This window comes from Aedes albopictus, chromosome 3 (assembly GCF_035046485.1).
Source record: "Aedes albopictus strain Foshan chromosome 3, AalbF5, whole genome shotgun sequence".
Lineage (NCBI taxonomy): Eukaryota > Metazoa > Arthropoda > Insecta > Diptera > Culicidae > Aedes > Aedes albopictus.
This window is the reverse complement of record NC_085138.1, coordinates 28149979-28177692: the sequence shown is the minus strand read 5'-3', so window position 1 is coordinate 28177692 and position 27714 is coordinate 28149979. Positions and strand designations below refer to the sequence as shown.

The 27714-nt window shown below is 40.5% G+C and overlaps 2 protein-coding genes across 3 annotated transcripts in view; one reads left to right on the top strand and one right to left on the bottom strand.

The window, feature by feature from the left end:
* The window catches only part of LOC109426162 (uncharacterized protein DDB_G0284459), a 197963-nt gene that overhangs the window by 68733 nt on the left and 101516 nt on the right, over nucleotides 1-27714 (bottom strand). The window lies entirely within an intron of this gene.
* LOC109418435 (carbonic anhydrase 2) lies at nucleotides 2866-23853 on the top strand. The gene is made up of 7 exons (XM_062842919.1): nucleotides 2866-3465; nucleotides 10783-10907; nucleotides 11007-11097; nucleotides 12602-12755; nucleotides 21363-21468; nucleotides 21533-21781; nucleotides 23406-23853. Exons 1-7 carry the CDS (start codon nucleotides 3408-3410, stop codon nucleotides 23565-23567), a joined length of 945 nt encoding a protein of 314 aa, XP_062698903.1. The 5' UTR covers nucleotides 2866-3407; the 3' UTR covers nucleotides 23568-23853.

The window sequence follows — 27714 nt, the reverse complement described above, 5'->3', positions numbered from 1 at the left end:
TTTCACCGCAGTTCCAGCACCGTTTGGACCTATCTGGACCCTTGCAGTGTCTTGACTGGTGACCAAATTCCATGCACCTGAAACACCTCTCCATTTTCTTGGTGACTCGAGGAGCCAGTCGCAGCGGGCACACCGCCCATCCGACCTTGATCTTGCCGGCTACCGCAATCTTGTTGGCCGCATCTACTGGAAGTCGGATTGCCGCCGTCTGGGTACCTGCAAACGATCTCCTGATTCGGATTGTCACCGGTACTTCTAAGTTACACTGCTCGGTCAATGCGACTCTCAGCTCTTCCTCAGTTGTGACCTCGTCCAAATCCTTGACCTCGAGCACTGCCTCCTGTGAAAGTGCTCTCACGGTGGCCTCGCTGCCTACGGATTTCGCAATGAGCTCCCGGTACTCTGAGCTCTTAATCGCCGGATCTTTCTTGAGCTCGAACAGCATCTCTCCTTTCTGGGTGCGCCTGGTCTTTACCACGTTTTCACCCAACTCTTTTAGCTCCGGGTCCTCCCTCACTTTCCTGAGGAGCGCAGCGTACGTCGTCTTGTCCTTCGCCTCGACGATCAGTGCATCACCCTTCTTCCTCTGCCTAGGGGGCCGGCGATTTTCTTTCTTCTCCTGTTCCTTCCTCTTTTCTTCCTTTTTCTGTTCTTCCTTCTCCTTTCGCTTCTTCTTCTTCGCCTGCTGACTCTCCACAGTGCGCCATCCATCATCTCTCCGATTGCTGGCGCGCTCCCGTTCACTTCTTTGTTTCTTCGGGACTTCCTCTTCTCCTGGCGTATCTCTGCCTCTTTTCTCCGAGCGAGTATTCCGATGGTTCTTCGGCGTCTCCATATTTTCGACCGTGGCTCGTTGCTGCTGCCGCTGCGTAGCTGCTGCAAGATCGTGTTTAGTCGCTGCTAATGCGCTCTCTGCCTCATCCGCTCTCTGCATCACGCTGTGCCATTCTTTCACAGCAGCTCCGAGAGCCCTCCTAATCTTCAACACCAAGTCCTTGATGTCCTTGTGCACGTTGTGCTTTTTGTCGACGAACTCGTGTAGGTCATCCGTCAAGTTCTTCGCCGCAACTACCTTCGGCTGTGTCTGTCTGTCTGTCTGTCTGTCTGTCTGTCTGTCTGTCTGTCTGTCTGTCTGTCTGTCTGTCTGTCTGTCTGTCTGTCTGTCTGTCTGTCTGTCTGTCTGTCTGTCTGTCTGTCTGTCTGTCTGTCTGTCTGTCTGTCTGTCTGTCTGTCTGTCTGTCTGTCTGTCTGTCTGTCTGTCTGTCTGTCTGTCTGTCTGTCTGTCTGTCTGTCTGTCTGTCTGTCTGTCTGTCTGTCTGTCTGTCTGTCTGTCTGTCTGTCTGTCTGTCTGTCTGTCTGTCTGTCTGTCTGTCTGTCTGTCTGTCTGTCTGTCTGTCTGTCTGTCTGTCTGTCTGTCTGTCTGTCTGTCTGTCTGTCTGTCTGTCTGTCTGTCTGTCTGTCTGTCTGTCTGTCTGTCTGTCTGTCTGTCTGTCTGTCTGTCTGTCTGTCTGTCTGTCTGTCTGTCTGTCTGTCTGTCTGTCTGTCTGTCTGTCTGTCTGTCTGTCTGTCTGTCTGTCTGTCTGTCTGTCTGTCTGTCTGTCTGTCTGTCTGTCTGTCTGTCTGTCTGTCTGTCTGTCTGTCTGTCTGTCTGTCTGTCTGTCTGTCTGTCTGTCTGTCTGTCTGTCTGTCTGTCTGTCTGTCTGTCTGTCTGTCTGTCTGTCTGTCTGTCTGTCTGTCTGTCTGTCTGTCTGTCTGTCTGTCTGTCTGTCTGTCTGTCTGTCTGTCTGTCTGTCTGTCTGTCTGTCTGTCTGTCTGTCTGTCTGTCTGTCTGTCTGTCTGTCTGTCTGTCTGTCTGTCTGTCTGTCTGTCTGTCTGTCTGTCTGTCTGTCTGTCTGTCTGTCTGTCTGTCTGTCTGTCTGTCTGTCTGTCTGTCTGTCTGTCTGTCTGTCTGTCTGTCTGTCTGTCTGTCTGTCTGTCTGTCTGTCTGTCTGTCTGTCTGTCTGTCTGTCTGTCTGTCTGTCTGTCTGTCTGTCTGTCTGTCTGTCTGTCTGTCTGTCTGTCTGTCTGTCTGTCTGTCTGTCTGTCTGTCTGTCTGTCTGTCTGTCTGTCTGTCTGTCTGTCTGTCTGTCTGTCTGTCTGTCTGTCTGTCTGTCTGTCTGTCTGTCTGTCTGTCTGTCTGTCTGTCTGTCTGTCTGTCTGTCTGTCTGTCTGTCTGTCTGTCTGTCTGTCTGTCTGTCTGTCTGTCTGTCTGTCTGTCTGTCTGTCTGTCTGTCTGTCTGTCTGTCTGTCTGTCTGTCTGTCTGTCTGTCTGTCTGTCTGTCTGTCTGTCTGTCTGTCTGTCTGTCTGTCTGTCTGTCTGTCTGTCTGTCTGTCTGTCTGTCTGTCTGTCTGTCTGTCTGTCTGTCTGAAGTATTGTTTTACTTTTGTCACCAATTTCCAACCACTGACCCACGGTGAACCAGGAGCAGCTAGGATTTAATTGCTTTATGCTAATTGTCCACGTTCTTCAACCCGCGCCCTGTCGCACCCGCGCGCCCGCACGTCTATTCCGCAAAAAAGGCGTCCAATTCGTAACTTTTACGACCGAAATTCTTCTCCGAGTTCCGCGACAGGAATTTTGACACTCAAGCCGTCCACGAAACGACACGGAATGGGACATGCCCGACGATCGTCGTCGTCGGATCGGAGTCCTCCTATCCTACATACATCTACTACCTAGTCTGCTGCCGGCCCGACGCACATGTCTCGGCGGTCTTGTTGCGGGACGCCCGAGTCGTTTGGTAGAACCACCAGAACAACTCTTCAAAATGGCAATTATATAAAAACACTATCATCACCGGTGCGGCAGAATCAGTTATCAATCGGTAATCAAGCGAAGCGGCCGCGCATCCCATCGTAGTAGCTGTAGGCCATAGTAGGGCATCCCCTTGACTAGTAGGCACTGAGTTAGTTCAGTAGTAGTGCGGTAGTGTGACACCGTCGAAGCGTAGTAGGTGGTGATTATCCGGGCTTCCCAGGTGATTCGCGCGCGACATATACCTTGTGCACCGGAATCGCAGGAGGCTGTGTTCTGCACAGCTATTGGTGTAACTGGAGCAGAACGAGTGCAAGTGGTGGAAGAAATACGGTCCACGCGTGTGCGAGCGCATCTCTCTCTATATTTACGACGATTAAGCAGTCGATTGCGGGTGCAAGGATTCGGACAAATCCGGCGCTCGGAAGCTTCCAAGTGATTCGGCAAACAAGTGGCGCGCCTGAGGTTGTTGGGGTGATAATTGAGTGTATGGTAGACCGATAGATTGACGACCCTGTCTGTCGAACGGAGCTTTCGGAAGAATTGAGATCAGTTCTCGTAAGGTAGTTTTACGAAGCAGATCGAGGAAAGAGTGAAGAAGAGAACGTGCGTGATGAAGCTGTATCAGGGAACGGTGGAAGCGGTGATAGCGGCCGTGTTGATTTTCGGAGGTGAGGAAATTGCATAAGGAATTTTCCTAGGGGGACTAAGAAATTGATGAAAATTAGCGGTCCTATTTCCGGTTTAAGCCTCCACTATAGAAAAATGAAATGTGTTCAAGGAAGTCAGAAAAGTGATTCAAAGACAATCAAGTGCATCGTTCTTGAAGATTAATCCAGATCGTTAATACTGTACGGTTTTATTTAGGGTTTAAGTGATAAGAAACTACAAACTGCTGTAATTAAGCAATATAAGTGATAGTGATAACGCAAGCTTTTTCTCTTTGGCGTAACGTAACTGGAACAAAGCTTGCTTCTCAGTTTAGTGTTCTATGAGCATTTCCACTTTTATCGACTGAGAGCTTCCGCTATCAAGCACACGTAATGCCAATGCCAATGCCACATAAAAAAAATGATTGCGGTTTTTTGAAAAAGTTTTTATATTAGAACAAATCCAGATAACGATGTGTCGTACCCCTTTTTTTTATACAACACCCCTCGTGCAAATGAACTCTGCAAATGAAAGTGGATTTCTAGAGATGCTCAATATGCAACTTTTACGACCAAAAGAGGAAAATTGAGTATAAAATTGAAAAATGAAAAAAAAGCAACGTTTGAAAAAACATATAAGGGTGTTAAAAATGATTTGAATGGCGTTTTTTTTTCGAAAAAAAAAGAAATCGCTAGAATTAGCAGCAAAGAAGTCATGCATTCGAATTTAAAACCTTTATCACAGACAAACAGACGTCTCACTCTACTCATTTCTCATCGTGTACCTTTTTAATGGATAATTCAAATACTCTGTAGCTCGCAAATCTCTCGATCACGGCGCTCGCATCGTTTTCGCTCCGGTTTGACTTTTGCTCACTACCGCCATCTACTCAGTGGGTTTGCGAAACACAGCGTAATCAGCATTGGGCGATTATGTTTTCATGACGATGACTTTAATCACATTTTGTTCCAAGTGAAACGTCTGTTTGTCTGTGCCTTTATACAAAATCTATATTTTTCAATCGTTACCACTGTATACTGTGTTGGTGATAACAAACGTGAAGGGTGCGAACTATTTCCGAACTAAATACTACTGGGGCGGAGAGTCTTGTCTCATCACCAGAAATGCGATTCCAGAAGAATCTTATTTTAATTCACATGAGTTCAAGAAAAGACACTATACCAAAGCTATGTTTAATTTGAGCCCAGTTACATAATCCAGTGCAACGAATATATACAAGAAGAATGTTTATCTGTTTTTCGCACCACCCAATTTGGATCATTAGAGTGTCTGGTTTAGAATCCGGTCACTTGGACTGGAGTGTTTGGTATAGGTTGGCGAAATGGTCAGATGCCGAATCGAAGTCGTGCGGCTAGCTTGTTTACACGTTTTAAGTGGCATCTTGGACAGTGACTTTATAGCACGGTGTTTCAAAGTGAATAGTTAAACTTCCACTTAAAAGTGGAAAGAGGTTTCAACGGTGAAGGAGTGATTTGAACATTCCTTATTGAGTTCAGGCTGAGTTTTGTAATAACAAGAATATTCTTACTTCATTGCATATTTTTCTACAGAAGAGCATCACGTCAAGAAAAATTTAAAGTAATCAACTTACTTGCAATACTTTTCTTCATGTACAATTTTTTGTGACTAATTCTTTTATAGCAAAGCGTTATGTCTAATACTTCCTCTCTAGCAGATATCATGAAGCTTGGACGATCAATATACGTCAATTGTAACAGCAAATTCACCTCTGGTAGTTAGTTAAGAGATGAGTGTAGCGACAATTGCGTGGATGACAAGTACACATTCTCGAGGCATGACACTCGAATTTACCATTTCATTTTTACCGAAAACAGCTGTCTAACAGAGGTCTCCAGTTGGTCTAGTGGTTCAGGCTATGGATCGCCAATCCGAAGACGGTGGGTTCGATTCCCGTTCCGGTCGGAAAAATTTTCTCGACTCCCTGGGCATAGTGTATCATTGTACTTGCCTCACAATATACAATTTCATGCAAACACTAAGTTGAAGCGAGGCAGGCCAAGTCCCAGTGGGGACGTAAAGCCATAAAGAAGAAGAAGAATCTGTCTATCCGGTCACAAGGTTGCCCATAGATCGAAATTTCTCTTATGAAAGTGAGCTTCTTGGGCTAAAGCCACTTGAGCCTAGGGGCAAGACACTGTGCAAACGAGGGTATCTCCTTGGGGCAAGACACTGTGCTGGAGAGTACATTTTCTTCACAGAGTTGCTCAGAATTTCTCCAGATTGCTCCCGTTTATACTTGAGTGTTGCCTGAATTATCGCAAAATCAAAACAATATTGCCCGATATCTCGCTTTTCTTGCAGTTTTAGGGATGTTTTTCTACAAATTTCGTCGATCATTGGTGAAAATGGGTGGAAAGAATTTCTCAGAGTTACTCTCGTTTGCACAGTGTCTTGCCCCTAGGGTATCTCTGAGAAATTCAGGGTAACTCTTTTCACCAATGATCGACGAAATTTGTTGAAAACACCCCTAAAACTGCAAGAAAGGCGAGATATCGCGCAATATTGTATTGATTTTGCGATGAATCAGGCAACACCCAAGTAAAAACGGGAGCAATTCGGAGGAGTAACTCTGTGAAGGAAAATGTACTCTCCAGCACAGTGTCTTGCCCCAAGACTTGGGCTGTACCAGTTTGAATAATTGCAGATTTGATCGTTACTGTTCTTTTAAGCTGAAGAATAATCTGAGCTATCCTGACCATAGTCACTACTCTTGTGGGAATAGTATCGACTGAGGGAATCTGGCAGTAACATGTAGTCGGCGTAGCAGTCTTATAACAAATCAATCAAATCTTTGTCAGCTCCTGGATGCGTTTCTAGGATTCGAGATATCTTCCATCGTAGAGTTGGCAGCTTGTCATCGTGTATTGTTATCAATTCTTCGGACTTGATTTCGACTGGTGGGCGCCAGCGCTTCACACGTCCTTGGAATTGCGAACGATACTCTCTCTCCCATTGCTTGAGACGATTAGTTTGAATGTCTTGAAAATCTGGCTCCGGTATGGACTGTAACGAGGATCCGATAAGGAGTTAAAGGCTCAAGGACACTGGGGTGCTCGAAGTAATGCTGTGATATGCTTTGAGTTCATGCAACCTGCCAGTAGTTATAAAGCTTGTGGAACGTTGCTCCTGCGATATGCGTAATAGTTTTATGAAACATAACCAGATAGCCAGTTCAGTGTACTAGATCCGAATTTGACGAAAATCTCCCAAAATACCATTCGTGAAAATCTCGCATTGTGGAAGTTGTTACTATAGCCACAGACAAACAGACGTAACACTACGAACATTTTTCGATTCAAATCATAATCCCGACAACCTGTTCGCCAAATACTAAAAGGACTGAGTTTGGCCGACCATGAACTAGGTGGCGGTAGTGGGCAAACGTTAAACTCGAACAAAAACGATGTGAGCGCCACGGGTGGGCAGTTGGCCAACTATCAAATCTTTAAATAGACCGTTAATTCGGTGTACGATGGGAAATGTCAGAGTGTTACGTCTGTTTGTCTGTGCTATAGCCGTTGTGCGACGTCTTTCTTCGTCACCCTTTTCTAAATTCCAGCCGCTCGGTGCCTCGAGGCATCGATCGTTATTGATGACTTCCTGTGATCGCATTCTTCTGGATATCAAGTCGGCTGGGTTGTGTATGTCCGGGACGTACCTCCATCGGAGTAGCCTTGATCCATCGCAGTACACACGTAAAGTCGGTCCAGAATACGACTAGTACCAAAAACTTGATGGATTTCTGCACCTTCTTATACAATTCGACCACTAGAAGTGCTCCACACAGTTCCAACCTTGTGATAGTCTGACATTCAAGGGGCTACTCTGGATTTGGACGTTAGTAGACGAACAGCCACGCGCCCTCCAGCTTCCTGACTCCGAATGTACATATCTATAGAGACAGCCGAGTGTAGAGAAAGGCCTTTTCTGAAGCTTCCGGGAAGCAATGTATCTCTATAGCCTTTGATCCCGGTAGAATTACACAGCGATCAACGAGGATTTCCGATTAAACCCAATGGATCAAATAAAGCAGCGATGATGGACAAAACTTGTCATTTTCTTAAAGTTTCTGCCTCTTCCAATCCAGGAATGTTGAACTGTGGAGGCGAAATACATCGTTTTTTGGAATTCGAGTTATTCCTAGAGCTTTCATCGAAGGGTTTGGATCTAGATCGATCTCCGCTGTATCACGAATCGCCAAATTATCCTTTGTCATACCGTCCAGAACTTCAGAGCGGTTCGACGTCCACTTCCTGAATCGAAAGCCACCGCTCTACTTCATGCCATCCATCTGCTTTCTGAGTGCTACAGCTTCCTCGATCTCGTCCGAACCCGTTATCACACCCGTTATCCATGTACATGTCCTCAGCAGCCTTCGCCTAGGGCAAGACCTTGGGGCAAGACACTGTGCTGAAGAGTACATTTTCCTTCACAGAGTTGCTCAGGATTTCTCCGGATTGCTCCCGTTTTACTTAAGTTTTGCCTGATACTATCGTGTTGCTCAGAATTCTTCACAATTCCTCAGAATTTCTCCCATTTTTGCCAAAGTGTAAACTGGCACAAATTTCAAACTGAAAAGTGTTGCGTGTGCTAAACTAGGGGCAAGACACTCACGAGAGCAACTCTGAGAGATTCTGAGTTACTCTTTTTATCGATGATCGACGAAATTTGTTGAAAGACATCCCTAAAAACTGCAATTTTTATTCAGTACACGCAACACTTTTCAGTTTGATATTGGTGAAAGATCATACATTGGTATAAATGGAAGAAAATCTGAGGAACTGGGAGGAATTCTGAGCAACATTTCGAACACAGATTTACTCTAGTTAGATCTGTCTTGCCCCTAGGGCAGGAAAGATATCAAATTTGTTTCAAATGGCCTCGTGAGCTAGGGGCAAGACATTGTGCAAACGAGAGTAACTCTGAGAAATTTTGAGTAACTCTTTTTATCAATGATCGACGAAATTTGTCGAAAAACACCCCTAAAACTGCAAGAAAATCGGGATATCGGGCAATATAGTTTTGTTTTTGCGATAGTATCAGGTAATGCTGTAAGTGTTTGGTGTGTTAATTGGTTGTGTTGAAGTGATTTTGTATTTATATGTGCGGAAATACAGAAAGGACAGGTAGGTTGTATGCTTGATATTCAGGTTTTTCCCTAGCAGTCCCACCTGGCATACAAGTAGGGCACTAGTAGGCGAAACCACCCTGGCTACCACCACCTACCAGCTTAAGAAACCCACCACCAGAGGTCTGCAAGCGATCCATTTAGGCGGCCATTAGGAGGGCGAAATAGGGGCCATTACAACAAACCCGAATGAAAGGGTAATGACCGATGGCCCAGGTCAAGAATCTTGAAGGCCAATGAATAAATTCCACTCGCTCACTTGCCTAAAAACAGTTGAAGAGACTAGTTCGAGGAAAAGTTAAAGTTAAAGTTAAAGCTATAGTGGAAAGAGTGGAAAGACGAGAGGAAGAAGAGGAAGAAGTGAGCGGAAATTGGACATCAGGTAACTGCCATGAACCACTTTTTTTCTATTACCATGGATTGATCAGTCCACTCACTCCAGGACCCCGCCGTTTTGGTATAGAAACCACCACATTTCTATTACCGCCCTACGCTGTCCTAGTGCCCCATTCCGGGTGAATTCCGGCATCGTTGTTGGCCGAAGACCGATCCGCCAATATCGGTAGCCTAAGACGCGTGGGAAGGTCCCAGGAAGCTGCAGGGAGAACCCCTAGAGCCATCGCAGAAGCAGAAAGTGGCCAGACGTGGCCGAAGCCGTGAAGAACCAACGGAGAACATCGGCGGCCGTTACCAGGCTGCGAGGAAAGCGTGGTCAGGTGGTTGGTGAGGAGCAGAGGGGCCCCGACGAAGAGAAGAAGGTCAGATTAGCGCATAAGAAAGTGAGAAGAAGTGTAGGATAAGGAGTAGGCCAAACTTGTGTCAGAATAAACAGTTAAGAAAGACAGAATTAAAGTGGGAGTTTTTTGAAAAGTGAAGTGCTTGTGGTTTTCCTGGGTCTAGTGTGAAATTTCCCTGTCCCGCGTTAAATTAACGGTAGGCGTGCCGACCCTGAGGCAGTTGAGTCGGGGAGTCTCTTGGACGCTCCCGATTGGCTGACCCGATACTTACAATGCTCAAGTAAAACGGGAGTAATCCGGAGAAATTCTGAGCCAACGTATCTAAATACCAAGGTAAGAGATTCCCGCAAATGTCAATAACGAGACTCACCAACACATCTGCGTTAGTTATAAAAAGTTGGTGTTTTTGCTCTAAAATGTCATTATTTCAGCAAAGTTTGTGGAGTTTTATTAGTTAGTTGGTTTATTTAGTTTGCTGAAAAAACATGTTTAGAACCAATTAAAAAAAATTGTCACCGATTTTCAAATGGCGATATTTCTTGTTTTATTGCATGGAAGTCACTTTTAATCCAGTGAGATGCAATTAAATAATTGCTTCTAAGATGGGAGTGCTTAATATCTTAAGTAAGTTTGCTAAATAGTGATGCGCCCATACAAATCAGTGCAAACTTCATAACTATGTTTTGCTTTTTTCCTTTTCTCACTAATACATGAATATTAGCGGGAATCTCTTAGATACTTTGATTTTGAGCAACTCTGTGAAGGAAAATGTACTCTCCAGCACAGTGTCTTGCCCCAAGGCAAAAATTTTTAATTTACAGCTGTTTGCCGTGAGATGAAACAGTCCGCTCAGTAATCAGCCAAACATTGAAAACATTGTTTCATCTCTTCGGGTCGAGAACCTTGTGAAACTACATTATTAGTCTGTTATACAGAACCTTCAAACTCTTAGATGAAGTCATGTCCCCTAGGTCCGAATTTTATTTACGTCAATTCTTTTGGTGTCACAATACACCAAACAAAACTATGCATTCCATTACAACTAAATAACCTATCCTGCTATCATGTGCCAAATATCGAAACGATCCAAAAACTAGTGACCAAATCTCAAATTCTGCGTCGCAGAACCGTTTCTAGGATCATAAAATCCACCATCGTAAAAGTGAGGCCCCCTAGGGCTCCCAAACAATTGAAAACCCTGTCCCATTCGATTAATGGCAAAAACCGCTGTAATAAAAAAAAATCATAAGTTTTATGACGTCGACCTTCATTGATATTTTATGAACACGTGCAAACCACTACGACATAGAATCGTTCCCTAGATGTCCTCATAAAATTCAAATGATCGCGGTTTTTGGTCATTCCCTCAAATTTTATAGATTTTTTTTTTTCTAATCGTTCTCCTCTTTCCTCCATCCCACCCCACACAGTTCACAATGCATCGGTCAGTGGGCACCGCTTTGGCTACAGCAAACCGGAACAACGGCGATGGTCCAAATCCCACGAAAGCTGCGCCGGAAAGCATCAATCGCCGATCGCCGTCACCAGCAGTAGGGTAGGTGTATCATAGTTCATATGCATTCGTACGATCGATGCTGGATCTGGAACTCTTTCTCTAATGGGTATCTTCCTCCTCACTTTTTTTTTTCCGTAGGCCATTCCGCTGAACATGCCCGCGATCGAAATGGTCGGATACAATAACCTACTGCCGGGACCGATCACCTTGCACAATAACGGACATTCGGGTAAGTGGAGTGCATTGTCGAAATTGGGGGCCTCTCTCTCTGGGAGACCTGATTTTTTTTTATGATTTATGATTTTTTTTTAGAAAGAAGGTTGTTAATTAGATCATGAGGTATATTTTTCAGAAAATGTGAATAGTGAACCAAATTGATTCGCATTTTTTTACTTTTTTATACCCCTTGTACGAGATTCAGAAATTTTAGGCATCCCTAGAACAACTTTTTGTTTTGAAGTGTTCATTTTCAGGGGTGCCAAAACATTCTTTTTTTTGTTCAGAAAGGGGCATGACACTGTCTTAACCCTTTGGAGCCGGAGGGGTCATATACGACCCCGGCGATGAAACCGAGCATAACAAACGTGTTCGACACCAGCGAGGTTGCATCGACAGCGGCGAAAAAAATCGGCTCCAAAAGGTTAAGTCAAAAATTACAAACAATATTACAGTAGACGTTCGATAACTGCAACATCTTTACGTTTCAGTTAGCGAACAAAATTCGATAACTGCAACGTCAGACGAGCGTCAACAACCCATCAATTGACGTTAAATGAACGAAAAAATCATTCGATTGTTTATTTGGGCTAACATGGCGCACCGTTTTGATGGATAGCGGTGCGATAACTGCAAATTTGTTGCACTTACCGGACTTGCAGTTAAAAAGCATTGCCGTTAAACCGTTTTCACCGACCGAACGTCTACTGTATTTAATTTAATTAGTTATTTTATACAGTAGACGTTCGGTCGGTGCCAATGGTTTAACTGCAATGCTTTTTTACTGCAAGTTCAGTAAGTGCAATAAATTCTGGAGCTCGATTTGAAAAGGTCGTATGTGCTTTTGTCGATTAAAAATTCGATCAGTTGGATACTCTTATTGTAGCAAAAACCGTTGAAATTGAATAAAGTTGATACATACAGCAGAGTCATCACAAAACAGGCTTTCCATTCCATCATTAAAAGTCTCGAAAATATCTTCCATATTGCTACAATAACTTAAATAAACTGATTGAATTTTATATCGACAAATGTACATACGACCTATTCAAATCGAGCTCCAGAATTTACAGTTATCGCACCTCCAAATGTCAAAATGGTGCGCCATGTTAGCCCAAATGAACAGTCAGATGAAGTTCACGTTCATTTAACGTCAGTTGATGGTTTGTTGACACTGTCAGGCGTTGCAGTTATCCGATTTTCGCTCGCCAAGTGAAACATAAACATGTTGCAGTTATCGAACGTCTACTGTAATTAAAACTGTAAAGTGACGGTTTGGAAAAAAAAGTCCAGATGGTGGAAGTAGATTAACTCCTGATGTTAGGAAATTTTTGACGTGTTACTTTTTTGTTTTAGTTATTTCTAATTTCATAAATTCCAATCTATAAATCATAGTATAAAAGTTTTAATGTCATAAAAATGTAGAATGTGGTGCACTTTTTTTTTCTTTCGAGAAAACGACTCATTAACACAACCAACATAATTTTAACTCATGTTTACAATTTCAATTCCAACAGTATCGTTATCCATACCGAAAACCGATCCGTCCAAAGGAAAGCACCCGTACGTTTTCGGCGGAAAGCTGGAGAACGAGTACGAACTGGAAGGACTTCACTTCCACTGGGGCGATAAGAACAATCGAGGCGCGGAGCACGTCATGAACGATATCAGGTGAGTATCATAACGGTATTCAGGAGTGTAGTGTAAAGGACGAGTCGATTGCTTGAAGTTATTTGAAGAATTATTGCCATTCAAGGTAAATAAGTTTTCACACTTTATATCACTTGAAAAGGGTAGGACACAACAAAGTCAAACAAAAATATCACATTTTTAATAAAACATTAAAAATTAAAAATAAGTAGATTGAAAATGATATGGAGTTTCATATAACGTTCAAGAGAGCTTATGGCACAGATATTTTCAGTGCTGTCGTGGTAAAACCCTAGGGGCAAGACACTGTGCAAACGAGAGTAACTCTGAGAAATTCTGAGTAACTCATTTCACCAATGATCGACGAAATTTGTTAAAAAAACACCCCTAAAACTGCAAGAAAAGCGGGATATCGTGCAATATTGTTTTGTTTTTGCAATAGTATCAGGCAATACTCAAGTAAAACGGGAGCAATCCGGAGAAATTCTGAGCTACTCTGTGAAGGAAAATGTACTCTCCAGCACAGTGTCTTGCCCCAAGGTAAAACCAGAGCTGATCACTCAAGCTTTCCAAATTTAATACTGGTATGCTCCAGTGAAGATGACTTCTATATTACACCTTGTTAAGAATCATTCCAAAAAAGCTCCTCCTTCGATTATTTTTTTTTCGCGATTTTTTTCCTATAATTATCGCGAAAATGGCATTCATGCTGGAATTCCTATAATGAGTTCATCATCAATTCTTGTAAAGATCACTCCGCGAATTATTTTAGAATGTATTTCTTGCCATGTAGAATTCTCTCTACAATTGCCTTCTTTGGGAATTATTTCTCTTTATCAAAATTTTTCCGAATTTTTCATAGAAAGAAGATTATTGAAGAATTACCTATAATGATTTCAACAAGAATTCATCTAAAAATTCCTACCTGGTTCTTTAGAATGCATTCCTGTCATTTTTTTTAATATTTCCAGGGATTGCCCCAGAGGATTCTTTCTAGTTTCTAAACTAGGATTTTTTTAGAATTGCTTTAGGAATTTCTTTCAAGAATTATTACAGAAGTTCATGCATATATTTCTTCATTTGTGATTTCCCCAGCAATTTTACTGGAAATTTATCTTTTTTTTTTTCTAGGAATTTCACCAAAGATTGCAATTGCAGGTGTCATTTTTTTTTAAAGATTAGGAAATTCCTCTAGGGATTTCTTTTAGAAATCCATTTTTTGTGCATTTTTTCAGTTTCTCAGTATTTTATTTAGAATTTCCATTGGTAATTTCTCAAGTGATTGTTTGAGAAACTCCTTCAACGGTTTCTCCAGAAGCTCTATCAGCTCTGTATATTTAAAACAATGGAAAGATTTCGGACCAAAACGCTGAGTTAATGCAGTCTCTTGAGGAATATTTTCAAAAACTTATGAAGATATTTCAGAAATAATTCTTAGAAAAATCGCTTGAGATTTGGCGAAGAATTTTTGAACATAGTTTTTGGAGGAATTATTGGAAATGGCCTTAGAAGATGTTCAGGAAAAAACCTCATAAGAAGTCTTGGTGAAACGCATGGAAGCATTCATGGTGGAATGTTTGGAAAAAAATAGTGATGAAATCTTTGGATGAATTTTTGGGAAAATCATGGGGAAAATATTTTCATCATTTCCAAACAATTCCTTATGAAAATAATAAAGAAACTCGTGAAATAACGTCTGGAGGTAAAAACTCTTGAAAAAATGCTTGGAATAGCATTTAGAAGATTGTATAGAAGAATCTTTGGAATAGTAATTGAAAATTTTGTTTTATGAATTTCTATACTAATCTTTGGTAGATTTTCTGTATAAATTCTTAGAAGAATTGCCAGTAAATATGTTGCCAGAATCGATACAGAACCTCTAGAAGAGCCATTTTGAATGATTTCTGGATGATTTTCTTGAGCAATTCTAAAAATTCCAGAATAGCGATCTTAGGAAGAAACTTTGATGGAATCTATGGAAAAATCCTGTTGGAATCTCCGTAAGAAAATTTAGAGAAATTTTGACCGAATTTCTTGATTTTTTTTTGTAAAAATGCCTGAATATCTTTGGAAAAATTTATTCAAAATTCCTAAATGGATTTCTAAACAAGTTCATGAAAATATCCAGTTATGATTTTCAGTAAAAAGTTTGGAAGAATTGATGAAGATTTCTTATATGAGTTCCTGGTACTTTCTGAAGAGATAAACGTGGAGGAATTCTATATGAATTGGCTTCTTTAGCGGTGTTGAGATAATTCCATATTCGGAATCTGCATGCCAAACAGAGTCGAAACCCAAATTTTAATGAATTTTAATGCCTGGGAACCTATTTAAAAATCAATTTGAAGTTTGTATGGGAGATTTTTCAAGATTTTTTTCTCTATGCATTGGCTATAGCAGATCTATATTGGTATGATCTCAGGATTTAACTAAGATATTTTCGCGGTGTTTCTGTCGGGATTTCTCTTGAAGATATTCCGCGATTTATTTTGGATTGTGGATTCCCAGGAGATCTTCTTGGGATTTCTCCCAGAACTTCTAGGAGACATTCCAGTAAATTCTAGTAGACCTTCTCTTTCTTAACGGGTGGTTTTCATGAATTTGCTGCAGGAGTTCCTCCCGGGATTTCTTCAGAAGTTTCTCAAGTAATTTCTTCAAGAAATTTCCGTAAGCTTTCTTCTTGTGTTTATCTCTGATTTTTTACAGAAATTTCAGCTGGGATATTTCCTAAAGATTCTCGAAGATTTCATATGAGATTTCTATCGGAGTTTCCCCCAAGACTTCCCTCAGTAGTCTTCTTATGTTGGTTCTATGATGTCTTTCAGAGTTTTTCTGAACTAATCCTGGGCTTACTCCTAAGATTTTTTTTTCCGGAGTGCCTTTTGAAATTCCTGCAGGAGCTACTACTGATATTTCTCATGGAGTTCTTCTCATGATTTCTTTCAGAGTTTATTCGTAGTTGTTTACAAAATTTTTTGCAGTGATTATTCCCAGCACTTTTCCCGGAATTCTTCAAGGAATATATCCCTTAATTATAGGTGCTCATTTTGGAATTTCTTCAGTAGTATCTCCCGGAGTTCTTGTAGAGAATTTTCTAAAGTCTTTTTTGTAATGTCTTCTGAAATAACTTACGAAGTTTTCTTTTTCAAAAAATTCTCGGAGAAATATCAGAGGGAATCTAAGTGAAATATTGAAAGAAACTCCTCTAAGAGCTATTGGGGGAATCTATAGAGAAATTTCGGAAGCCAAGAATTTCAAACATTTAAGAAAAACAAAAACTGTTGAAAGCCACTAAAAGAAATTCGTGATGGAACTTTAAATAAATTGTGAAAGCATACCCTGGAGGAATCCAGCGAAAAGCATATCGGGAAAATCTCTGGTAGAAATCTTGAGAGGTAAGTCTTGTAGAGACCCCGTGAAAAAGCCCTCCATAAATCCTGGGAACTCTTGTAGAACTTCCAGGAATAATTCTCAAAAATCTCAAAAGAATATCTCGAATCGAACTATTTATTTATGGGAGCTAATACTTCTGGATGGAAACTTGGGAGAACTGGAGAATGCTAGGAAAAGCTCTGGCAAAACTCTTTCGGTGAGAAACTGCGAAAGAATTCAAATAAGGAATTGCGGTTGAAGTAGAAAGAGGAATCCCGGATGAAATTCAAGAAAGAACCTTAGACAAAATTTCAAGAGAAATTCTCTAATAAATTTTAGAAAAAAAAATCTTGATAGATTTCCAATCTAATGTCTAAACAAATATTTAGAGGGATTTCTAATCCTAGAAAAAGTTTTTGAGAAGTATTCATCGGTAAAGACAAGATAACCCGTTCCACTCACTTTTTTTTATTTGGAATTGCTGATATGCTATCGTAAGCTCCAGTTTCCCGAAGTATTTTCATCGTAGCCTAAAATTTACCAGACCACCAGCACAGAGAACAGACATAATAGAAAAAATATTGATGAAATCTTTGAACTAGCCGTTGAATGAATTTTTGGGGAAATCATGGAGTAAACTTTTGGAACAATTTTTCAAGGAATTGTTTTAAAAACCCGTGGTATTGTTTCTGGTGGAATCCATGCTTAAATTCTTGGAAAAAAAATCCTGAGAAATGTTAGGAATAGTCATTGAAAGAATTTCTGGAGAGATTTTTGTTAGAATAATACTCCATAGAAGATTTTTCGTAGGAATGCTTGGAAAAAAATTGAACGATATTTTGTCGGATTCTATACAGAGTAATTTTAAATAATTCCTGAATGAGTTTCTTGGGGAATTCCAGAAATGCCAGATAAGCAATCTTTGGAAGATTATTTAATGTAATTTATTAAAAAATCCTGTAGGGACCCCTGCGAAAATACCTAGAGAAATCCTTGGAAATATTCACGAACTAAATCTTTAAGAACCTGTACACTGGGAAAAAATCTTCATTCCTTTTATGTGTCCCGGACATGGATTTTTGCAATGGGGGTAAACAAATGCTTTCCATTAGTGCGACTCATACTTTTCATGAGGCACCATGTAGCAGCGACTCATACAATTTAGAGCACATACTATTCATGTTCTAATTTGCCTGCGTTATCGGGTATTGGTTGCATATACTTTGGATGTGGTTTGGCACATGGATATTTGCCATTGACCGTTATGTGCCCGACATTTTTTTTTTGCTTTTTTCTACACCGTGCTTTTCAAATGGGCGCTGGGTACCCGGGTACCCTGTCGGCCACATAAGGGTAAAGTATGAGGCAATTTTCCTGAGTGTAGAGAGAACTCGTGGAAGCATTCATGATGGAGTTTCTGAAAAGCATTGAAAGATTTTTGATAGAGTTTATGTAATAATTTTCTTTGAAATTCTTGTGAGAATCCTTGGTCAAATTTGTAGATGTTAGTTTGCGCAAAAATGTCCGAATATTTTTGAGAAAAAGGAGAATTCCTGAGAAAATTCTTGATAATCTCCTTGAATGATTTTTTGTAAATGGTTTTTAAGAATTTATGAAGATTTCTTAGAATGATTCCTGTTTATTTCTAAAAAAACCCAGGAGGTATCCTGAATCATTTTCTAAGGTACTTTTTGAAAAAAAAATCCGAACACATATCTTTGAAAAGTGAGCAATACCGTATAAAATCGTTCATTTGAACGACATCTCATGCAAACCAACAGAGCTCAATTCAAATTTGAACTTCTAGTGATTCTGCATTCTGCGTTCCGTTTCACCCCGTTACATTAGCAGAACTTTGCGTAGATGAGTGGGAGTCAAATTAAAAATGATTTCAGATTAGAAGCGGTCAAAGCGTCAGCGGAGATAGACGGTAAAAAAACAGTGCAATGACCTGAAAGAATTCTTCGGAAAATTCTTCGACATTTTTTTGGAAAAGTTCTTAGAAGTGTCCTCAGAAAAAAATCCTGGAAAACTCTCTGCAATAACGAAAGATGAAAGATTAGAATAACTGAAGAAACCTCAAATACAATTATTGTATTTTTATTTATTTTGGAGAGCTTGTGAGAATTATTTGATAAATATTTGTAAGAATAAAAGAAATATAGATTGGAATCGTGGAACGAAAACTCTTCAAGGTATTACTGAAGGAATCCGTGGAGAAATATTTAGTAGAGAGTGTAATAATTCTTGGAAAAATTTTTGAAGATGGTTTTGAAATTTTTTATGAAGGAGCGCTTGGAGAAACTTTTCTTCTCGACGTACTTCGAGACGTACCTTGAAGGATTGCGAAAATAATTCCTAAAGAAGTCTTTAGAAGTGCCATTGGAATAATTATTGGGAGTATGCTGGAAGGCATTCCCTAGGGTATGTGCAAGAATACTTGAAATAATTCAAGAAGCCCTTTAAACAGCATGAAGATATACTCGTAGGAATTCTTGGATCGGGATAAATTCCCGGAGGTGTTATTGAAAACATTCAAAGGTGGAAGAATTACTGGTGAAATCTTCGGATGTAGTCCTTCTGGAAAGCACTGGAGGAATTCCTTTCTGCAAGAAATTCCCAGAGGAATACTTGGAGGGTTTTCTGGAAGAATCTTCTCAAGAACTCAAGAACTCCTAGAAGAATCTTTGGATCTTGGAATAATCTTTCTAGAAATTTTTGATGAAACTCGTAAAAAATCGTGAAGGAACCCTTCTTAAAGTCCCAGTAAATATCTTTGAAGTTTTATTTTTAATTTTCTATGGAATTTCTACATGAATGCATGTATCAATCCCTGAAGAATTTATGAAGAATTTTTTGAATTATTTTTGAAGTGGTTTATGAAATAGGTGGGGCCGTGTGGCTAGTGTCACTAAGCACTTAGTCGCATCGTGCTGGGAGCGTGGGTTCGATTCCCGCCGCAGCTGTCAGGAAAAGTTTTCGGCTGTGCCACTGGACGTTGCATGCTAGTCCGTTGTCTAGTGTCGTGCTTACTTCAAAGAGCGTTATAGCTCGCTGGAAGCAATGAACGTGTCCGTGTCTTAAATAATCCCCACAGGAAGTTCTTGGATATACGCTTGCAGAATTTTTTTTGAAAGAATTCTTGGAAGAATTGCTGGTGGAACTTCTGGAAGAAACCTCGGAGTGAAGTGGACCTAGTGTGAATGTTAAAGTCCGAAAATTCTAATTCGAGGACTCCCAACAAGTCAGTCCTTGTTCAAGATAAACTAGTTCAGGGTTAAATATCTCGTTGATAATGATATAAAAATATTTCTTGGAAGAATCCATCGAGGAATCTCTGAAAGACATATTTGAATAACATTTAAATTCTTACAGAAACCGTTGGATAAATGTTTGAAGGAATCATCGTTAATCATCCGAGGAATCTTCGGAGCCTCCTGGGAGGTATTCAAGGGTATCTATGGAAAAAATAACCCTCTGAGAATCCCCAACAAATGAAGGGAAAAATCATCGAAAGAATTCCTGAAATAATTTTTGAGAAAATCTTGGAGAATTTTCTCAAAAAATCATTTGGGATTTATGAATTCTTAGAAGTGGGAGAATCTTTAGGGGAATCCACGATGGAACCTGTAGAGGAATTCCCGAAAAAAAAATCTCAGAAGAACCTTTTAGAAAATTCTATAAAGTTTGCGGGGGATATCCTGGAGGGATTCTGGAAATTCTTGCAAAAGTTCTTAGGTGAGGTTTATAGGTTTTGGTTCCTGAGGAAATCCTTGAGAAGTTTTAGGAAGAATATTCGACGAACCTTCCAAGGAATGCTTACAGAAACTTGTAGAGAAATTCTAGAAAAAAATGTGGACAAAATCGTTTGAGTATTTCTGGATTACTTTCTGGAGGACTCATTGCAAAAATTTCGAGAGAATGTCATGAAGAATGTATTGAAGAAATTCCTGCGTGAAACTTTGTACAAATTAATAGTGGAATTTTCGAAAGAATTCTCGGATTTAGAGATTTTTTTACAATAATAACTAAAACAATACTTAATGATATTTCTGGTCAAATTTTGGAGAAATCCGTGGAGAAATTTCTAGGGAGTTCCTTAAAGTAAAATCTGGAAAAATATCTGACATTTCTTGATTTTTTTATGAATTTTTATTGAATCCTGAGCTAGGTGCAAGACAGATCTAACAAGAGAAAATCTGTGTTCGAAGTGTGATTCAGAATTTCTCATAGTTCCTCAGATTTTCTCCCATTTATACCAAAATGTGATCTGGCACCAATGTCAAACTGCAAAGTTTGTGATGGGATGTCATTCAACAAATTTCATCGACCATCGATAAAAAGAGTAACTTAGAATTTCTCAGAATTGCTCTCGCTTTCACACTGTTTTGCCCCTAGAATTTCTCCCAACCAAATTCTGTACTCTTGAGAGAGCATTACGTTTATTTGTTCGTGCTCTTACATTTCACTTTATTAGTCTATTTTTTACCTAGAATGTTACTCTAAACAGTTAAACTCTCAATTCCACCAAAAAACGTACATTAATTCAAATCCTCCACCAAACGGTCCATTTCGACGATTCGACAACCGAGAATGGTCGAATAAAAGTGACCTTTCTGTCGATCGTAAAGCAAGCCATTCCGGCGGCGACGTGATCCCTCCTCTCCAATATACATGGGCGGGACTTGGGAAGGGGCAAGAGTGAGCGGCGGTAATTCTAAACGGCTCGAGCGAGCGTGATCGTTTTAAGGAACATGCGCGGGCGCGACCAGGTGAGCGCGTTCCGAATAAGAATGAGGCAACACCTGGAATGGGTTGTTTTATGGGCTATCTGATGGTTTGGAATTGAGTGATGGCTTTTTAATGGGGCTACGGTAGAAATACATATTACTGCGATTTTGTACCTTGTTAGGTTTTTAGGATTATCTCTAGACTAGAGAACCTATTTTTCCAGGGAGTTAGCAGACAGTTTGCTAACAAATCTTACCTTAAATAGATTAATTGCAGTTATCAAACTTTACTTTTCACTATAAAAAATACCTTAATCTTATTTACATACCATAGTGAATTATTGGGGACTAAGACAACTTTGCTAATGAAGACTTGAATGAAGATTTACCTGCAAGGAAATTAAGAAAATTAAGATAATTAGTAATATTTTTCGATACGTAACAAACACAATATATTCTCGAAAAGAGTTGCAGCAAACTTGTAAACGATCTTTAATTTCAAAGTTTTTTTTTTGTACTTTTTCAGATATCCACTTGAAATGCACATCATTCATCGTAACAGGAAGTACAAATCTGTCGGAGAAGCTCTCGGCTATTCGGATGGTCTGACTGTTCTTGGTTTCTTCTATCAGGTATTGCAGGAACTTTCTTTAAACAAATGATTTGATTTTGACTTGTCCCCTCCTAACCCCATAGGTAACCGAGCACGACAGCCACGAGATCGCCTCGCTGATGCGAACCTTCCCCATGATCGAGGAGTTCGACCAGCAGGTCCACCTGAACCACACGTTCACGCTGAACTCGTTGCTGGGCGATCTGGACATGACCCGGTTCTACACCTACAAGGGCTCTCTGACGACGCCACCGTGCTCCGAGGCGGTCACGTGGATCCTGTTCCCGGAAGTGCTGGACATTTCCATTACGCAAATACGCCGCTTCCGAATGGTAAGCATGCATGGTTGGGCGCCGTTTTCACTATGTGCGAAATACGAAATGATCAGAAGGGGATTATCCATTAATTTTCTTCGTTTGAATTTTTTCGTAAAAATTAAAAAAAAAACTAATTTTTGAAAGTTTCTGAGTAGTGTCCCTCCCCTCTCAATGTATAGCCAGTTAAATTGAGCATATCTATAAATGAACTTTTTAAGGAAAGTTCATTTCTTTTCAAACTTCAAAAGAAAAGTTCATTTCTTGAGATGTTCAATTTTCCTGATTCCTGTACGAGGGGTATAGGCTAGAGGAACTGGTTCACCTAGCGTGAATGAGGATGAAGCATCTGCCACTTTTAGCATTTTTTTTATATGAAGATCTACTTTTTCTTTGACAGATGCTTCATCCTCATTCACGCTAGGTGAACCAGTTCCTCTAGCCTATTGAATTTTGCAAGGTGACGTCACGACTGAACGTTCGGTTCATTCTCGTTCGTCCCTTCCTTTTCCCTCTCACGCGATTTTTGACATTTTCCAGTGGTTTGTTTTGATTCCCGTTCGTTGCCGTTCTTTTCTCTCTCAGAGAGAAAATTGAGGTTAAATAGACGAGTGCACCGATGAACTGAATTCATCGCGGTACGAGAATTTTGACACTACAGCGGGGTCGTTCCCAATCAGAATTCTTCAATTTTGATTGGAAATCTTTCACTTCTGATAGGCTAGAGGAACTGGTTCACCTAGCGTGAATGAGTATGAAGCATCTGTCAAAGAAAAAGTAGATCTTCATATAAAAAAAATGCTTAAAGTGGCAGATGCTTCATCCTCATTCACGCTAGGTGAACCAGTTCCTCTAGCCTATGGACTTATCCACCGATGAACCGAATTCATCGCGGTCCGAGAATTTTGACACTAGAGCGGGGCCGTTTCCAATCAGAATTGGACGATTCTGATTGGAACAGACCCCGCTCTAGTGTCAAAATTCTCGGACCGCGATGAATTCGGTTCATCGGTGGATAAGTCCATTGGAAGCGACCCCGCTGTACAGTAGACGTTCGGTCGGTGCAAACGGTTTAACTGCAATGCTTTTTAACTGCAAGTCCGGTAAGTGCAACAAATTTGCAGTTATCGCACCGCTATCCGTCAAAACGATGCGCCAAGTTAGCCCAAATGAACGGTCGAATGAATTTTGCGTTCATTTGACGTCAATTGATGGCTTGTTGACACTGTCAGGCGTTGCAGTTATCGGATTTTCGTTCGCTAAGTGAAACGTAAACATGTTGCAGTTATCGAACGTCTACTGTAGTGTCAAAATTCTCGGACCGCGATGAATTCAGTTCATCGGTGCACTCGTCTATTGGTATGCAAAACTCTATTGATGCACCAAGCGAAAAGAAGAAGAAGTTTTGACATCCAAGCGGTGTGCCATCGATTAGATCCTCGTCGCTGATTGGTAGATGGATGTAAACAGCACACCGCTTGGATGTCAAAACTCTTCTTCTTACCGCTTGGTGCAATGAGTTTTGTAAAATTCTACACTAAGAAAAATCCGCATCTCATTTCCACGTGCCCACACAATCTCCCGATATCAAAATAAATAACCCACAATGACTAACATTCCCCCTTTCCAACCTCCCCTCAAGCTGGACACCGGCCTGCACGGTTCCCCCATGGTGGACAATTTCCGGGCCCTTCAACCACTGGGCAACAGGAGAATTTTCGTCCGCAAAGTGAACGCCCGCAACACTGCCCTGGACACGCTGCGCAGCGAAATCGACCACACCAAATGGGATTGGGTGTATTGACGATCGCGGATTGACGGAAGCAGCTTTTAGCAGAGTGCTAATCAACAACTACTCTCTGTATAGGAAAGCCACGGCTCAATGATATTTTGGCTTAATTTATTGAAAAACACAGACGCACGAGGAGGAATGGCGAAACGGTATGGGAAGAAATGGTGACATTACCAAATAATATTGGCGAATATGAAGCGACGGGTGCGTTTTCAGCGCATGCATAGTTAAGTAAATGTAGGTCATATGAATGTACTCAAGTCCATGTTTTAGTAATAAAAGTGTCTTCATTGATAGTTCAGAGCTTACAGGCTCACAAACCACGCAAATAAAAAATGAATATTTATAATATGTAGTATTAATACGATGGAATAAAGAATGCGCATATGCCATTTTGATACAGTACCACCACAGACAAACACTCTTCAAAACTCTTCAAAACGTTAAATGCATGTGCCAATTTAACGATCAATTCAAATTTCATTTGGTTTGCGCGATCGTTCCACCAAATGCGCTAGTGTTCGATCGCTTTGACGTTTGCCAGTGTACACGTTACTGAATGATGCAAACGAAAATTACAGGCAATTTGTGTAGTAGTGTGCGTGTCAACAAAACGTCAAATCGAAATCCATCATGACCGACAGTGTCGCGCGCGGTTCTACCAACAGGTGGCAGTGTGCTCATGAAAATGACACCGGGCAAAAGTTTTTGATGAATATTCTCTAAGAGTTACGTCTGTTTGTCTGTGGTACCACTGTTGGCATTACCGTATTAATAGTCATTGAAAGACGATGGTTATTGTGAAATTTTCTGTTCCTCGATAAAACCGGATTTCATAGACAATAGATCCCTTCCCAAGTAACCACTGTGCTGAAGCCTTATTGCATGCAGATATACGGTGTATTTAAAGCAATCATTACTTTAAAGTGTGTTAAAGGTTGTTTTAAAGTGGAAATGGCAATTATGCGACTGATTTAAGATTATACCAGTATAATCGTAATTTGATTCTATAATTGCCCATTTTCACTTTAAATCAACCTTAAGTTTGCATGTTAAGTAATGATTGCTCTAAAAACACCGTATATCTGCATGCAATAAGGCTTCAACACCGTGGTTACTTAAGGACAGACTTGTTAGAATCCCAAAATGGCCGCCACAATGGCCGACTTGGGCACCTACTCACGATTTCGAGAGCACAAATCTCTTCGTAAACAACATCAGCGCACGTGATCTTCTCATTTTAAGCTTATTACAAGTGAGCAAGATCAGAATAATCAAATGCACTGTTGTTTGAAACTTGCTTCTTGAGATTTGTGCATATGAAGTTATGATGCACTGTTGAAGCGGGATTTCAAGACGTTTGTCCTTAAGCTCTATCCAGATTCTAGGTTTGAAACATGGCACTAAAGTGAATATATGACGACTGCCAGTTTTCTCCTAAAGCGGCTATTACATTACAATCCAGAGAAAATGTAATTTAAGAGATATTCTGAATTGTAAATACAAAACTTTTGTAAATGTTGGAGGCAATCTCGATGAAATTCTGACAGCATTGCGAGAAATTTTGGTGAACGAAACCTGAGTATTTTCCCGGAAATTCCTGCAATGATTTCCAAGGAAGAAAATTTGATTAGGTTTTTGGAAGAAAATTTATCTTTTTTCAGAAAAACTTTAGTAAGATTCTGGTGAGAATTCAAGCCTAACTTTACCAAACACCGTATGTAACAAATGTAAACAAAAAATAGATTTTCACATGAGGCGCTGCATTTCGTTGAGGACTACTTGTATTACTCGCCTTTGAGGATGTTTTGTGAAAAAATACCCGGATTTTTCACGTTTCCGAACTAGTTTCCGAAATGCTCAATGTATGAGTTACTATGGGAACAGCGAACTTCCCCTCCGATTTTCTCCGTTCGTGGATTTTGTTAGATACGGTGTTTGGTAAAGTTTGGCTTGAATTGTGGTAATTATTGTTTATAAACAATAATTCGAATGTTTGTACATTCTTGTGTTAGGTATCTTCATTCCTGTTTGGATTCCACTAGGAGTTTATTTTGTGATTCCTCCATGAGCTGCTTGTGGGATTCATCTAGGACCTTGGGGCAAGGCATTGTGCAAACCAGAGCAACTCTGAGAAACTATGAATTACTCTTTTTATCATGGTTGACGAAATTTGTTGGAAGACATTCCCAAAACTGCAATTTTCATTCAGCAACACCTAGCAACACTTTTCAGTTCGATTTTGGTGCCAGCTCACACTTTGGTATAAATGGGAGAAAATCTGAGGACTGTGAGGGAATCTGAACAACATTTCTAGGGGCAAGACACTGTGCAAACGAGAGTAACTCTGAGAAATTCTGATTAACTCTTTCCACCCATTTTCACCAATGATCGACGAAATTTGTAGAAAAACATCCCTAAAACTGCAAGAAGAGCTAGGGGCAAGACACTGTGCAAACGAGAGTAACTCTGAGAAATTCTGAGTAACTCTTTTCACTAATGATCGACGAAATTTGTTGAAAAACACCCCTAAAACTGCAAGAATGGCGAGATATTGGGCAATATTGTTTTGATTTTGCGATGAATCAGGCAACACCCAAGTAAGGGCTCATTCAAATATTACGTAACGCTAAGGGGGGAGGGAGGGGGTCTAGCGCTGTGTTACGCTTCATACAAAATATCTAAATCTCTCATACAAAATTTGTTACGTGGGGGAGGGAGGGTGTCTAAAACTGCCAAATTTTGCGTTACGTAATATTTGAATGAACCCTAAAAACAGGAGCAATCCGGAGGAATTGTGAGTAACTCTGTGAAGGAAAATGCACTCTCCAGCACAGTGTCTTGCCCCAAGAAGAAGAGCGAGATATCGGGCAATATTGTTTTGATTTTGCGATAATTCAGGCAACACTCAAGTATAAACGGGAGCAATCTGGAAAAATTCTGAGCAACTCTGTGAAGGAAAATGCACTCTCCAGCACAGTGTCTTGCCCCAAGCAACATTTCGAGCAAAGATTATCTCTCGTTAGATCTGTCTTGCCTCGAGTCTAAGACTTTTTGTAATTCCTCCAGGAGTCTGGAATGCTTTCAATAGTTTCTTCTGTCATTCCTGCAGTTTTTTTATGTGATTCCTCATGGAGTGCCTTCTGGGATTCCTCCAGGAGCTTTACAAGAATTCCTTCAGTTCACCGGCAAGTTCTCTGGGAGTTTCCCGAGAACTAGTCTAGGTGCTTCTCGGGCGTTCCTCCCTTGGGGCAAGACGCTGTGCAAACGAGAGTAATTCTGAGAAATTCGAAGTAACTCTTTTCACACATTTTCACTAGTGATCGACGAAACTTGCTGAAAAACATCCCTAAAACTCCAAGAAAAGCGAGATGTCGGGCAATATTGTTTTTATTTTGTGATAAATCAGGCAACACGCAAGTATAAACGGGAGCAATCCGGAGAAATGCTGAGCAACTCTGTGAAGGAATATGTACTCTCCAGCACAGTGTCTTGCCCCAAGGTTCCCGGATAAAAACTAACCATAGGGTATTTGGTGAAAACCATTCCTGTACCATACAGTGTACCAGCTACAATATAGTGTATTGTAATGGAATGGTTCGCTAAAAGCTTTGCACATTGGTAGCTACTATACATTTACATCCGATCTTTATGTAACAATATATTATACTGTTTTTCTTACGTTTGAACCATTCACTATTCCGAAACAATCTTTTTCCGTGCATTTTTAATTATTTATTCAGTTTATGATTTTTTCCGTGCATTGTTTTGTTGATGTTCGTGACATTTTTGTTGCAAAGGAAATGAAAGAGAAAAAAGTGAATAAGTTGAAACATCTATTTAAAGTCAATAAAATGTTTAAATAAAGTGGTAAACCAGGTGTTCTAAGGACTGCATATCCAAGAGATATGGTGGGCTAGGTATGTAGAGTGCGATGAGAGGAATACGAATGTAGGTCAACCCGGAAAGACGCAGTCCAGATTACCGTAAATCAGTGGATGAGTTCAACAGTATTCTTTCTCTTCTTCTCTCATGTGAAATTGCCTTGTACAACAACCGAATTAAATGCGATTTATCTTTGACATTTTTAACATAAGGACTGGACACTGAAAAGACTGCTGATATAAGTTCGTCTTCGCTTTTTAACCTAACTTATAGT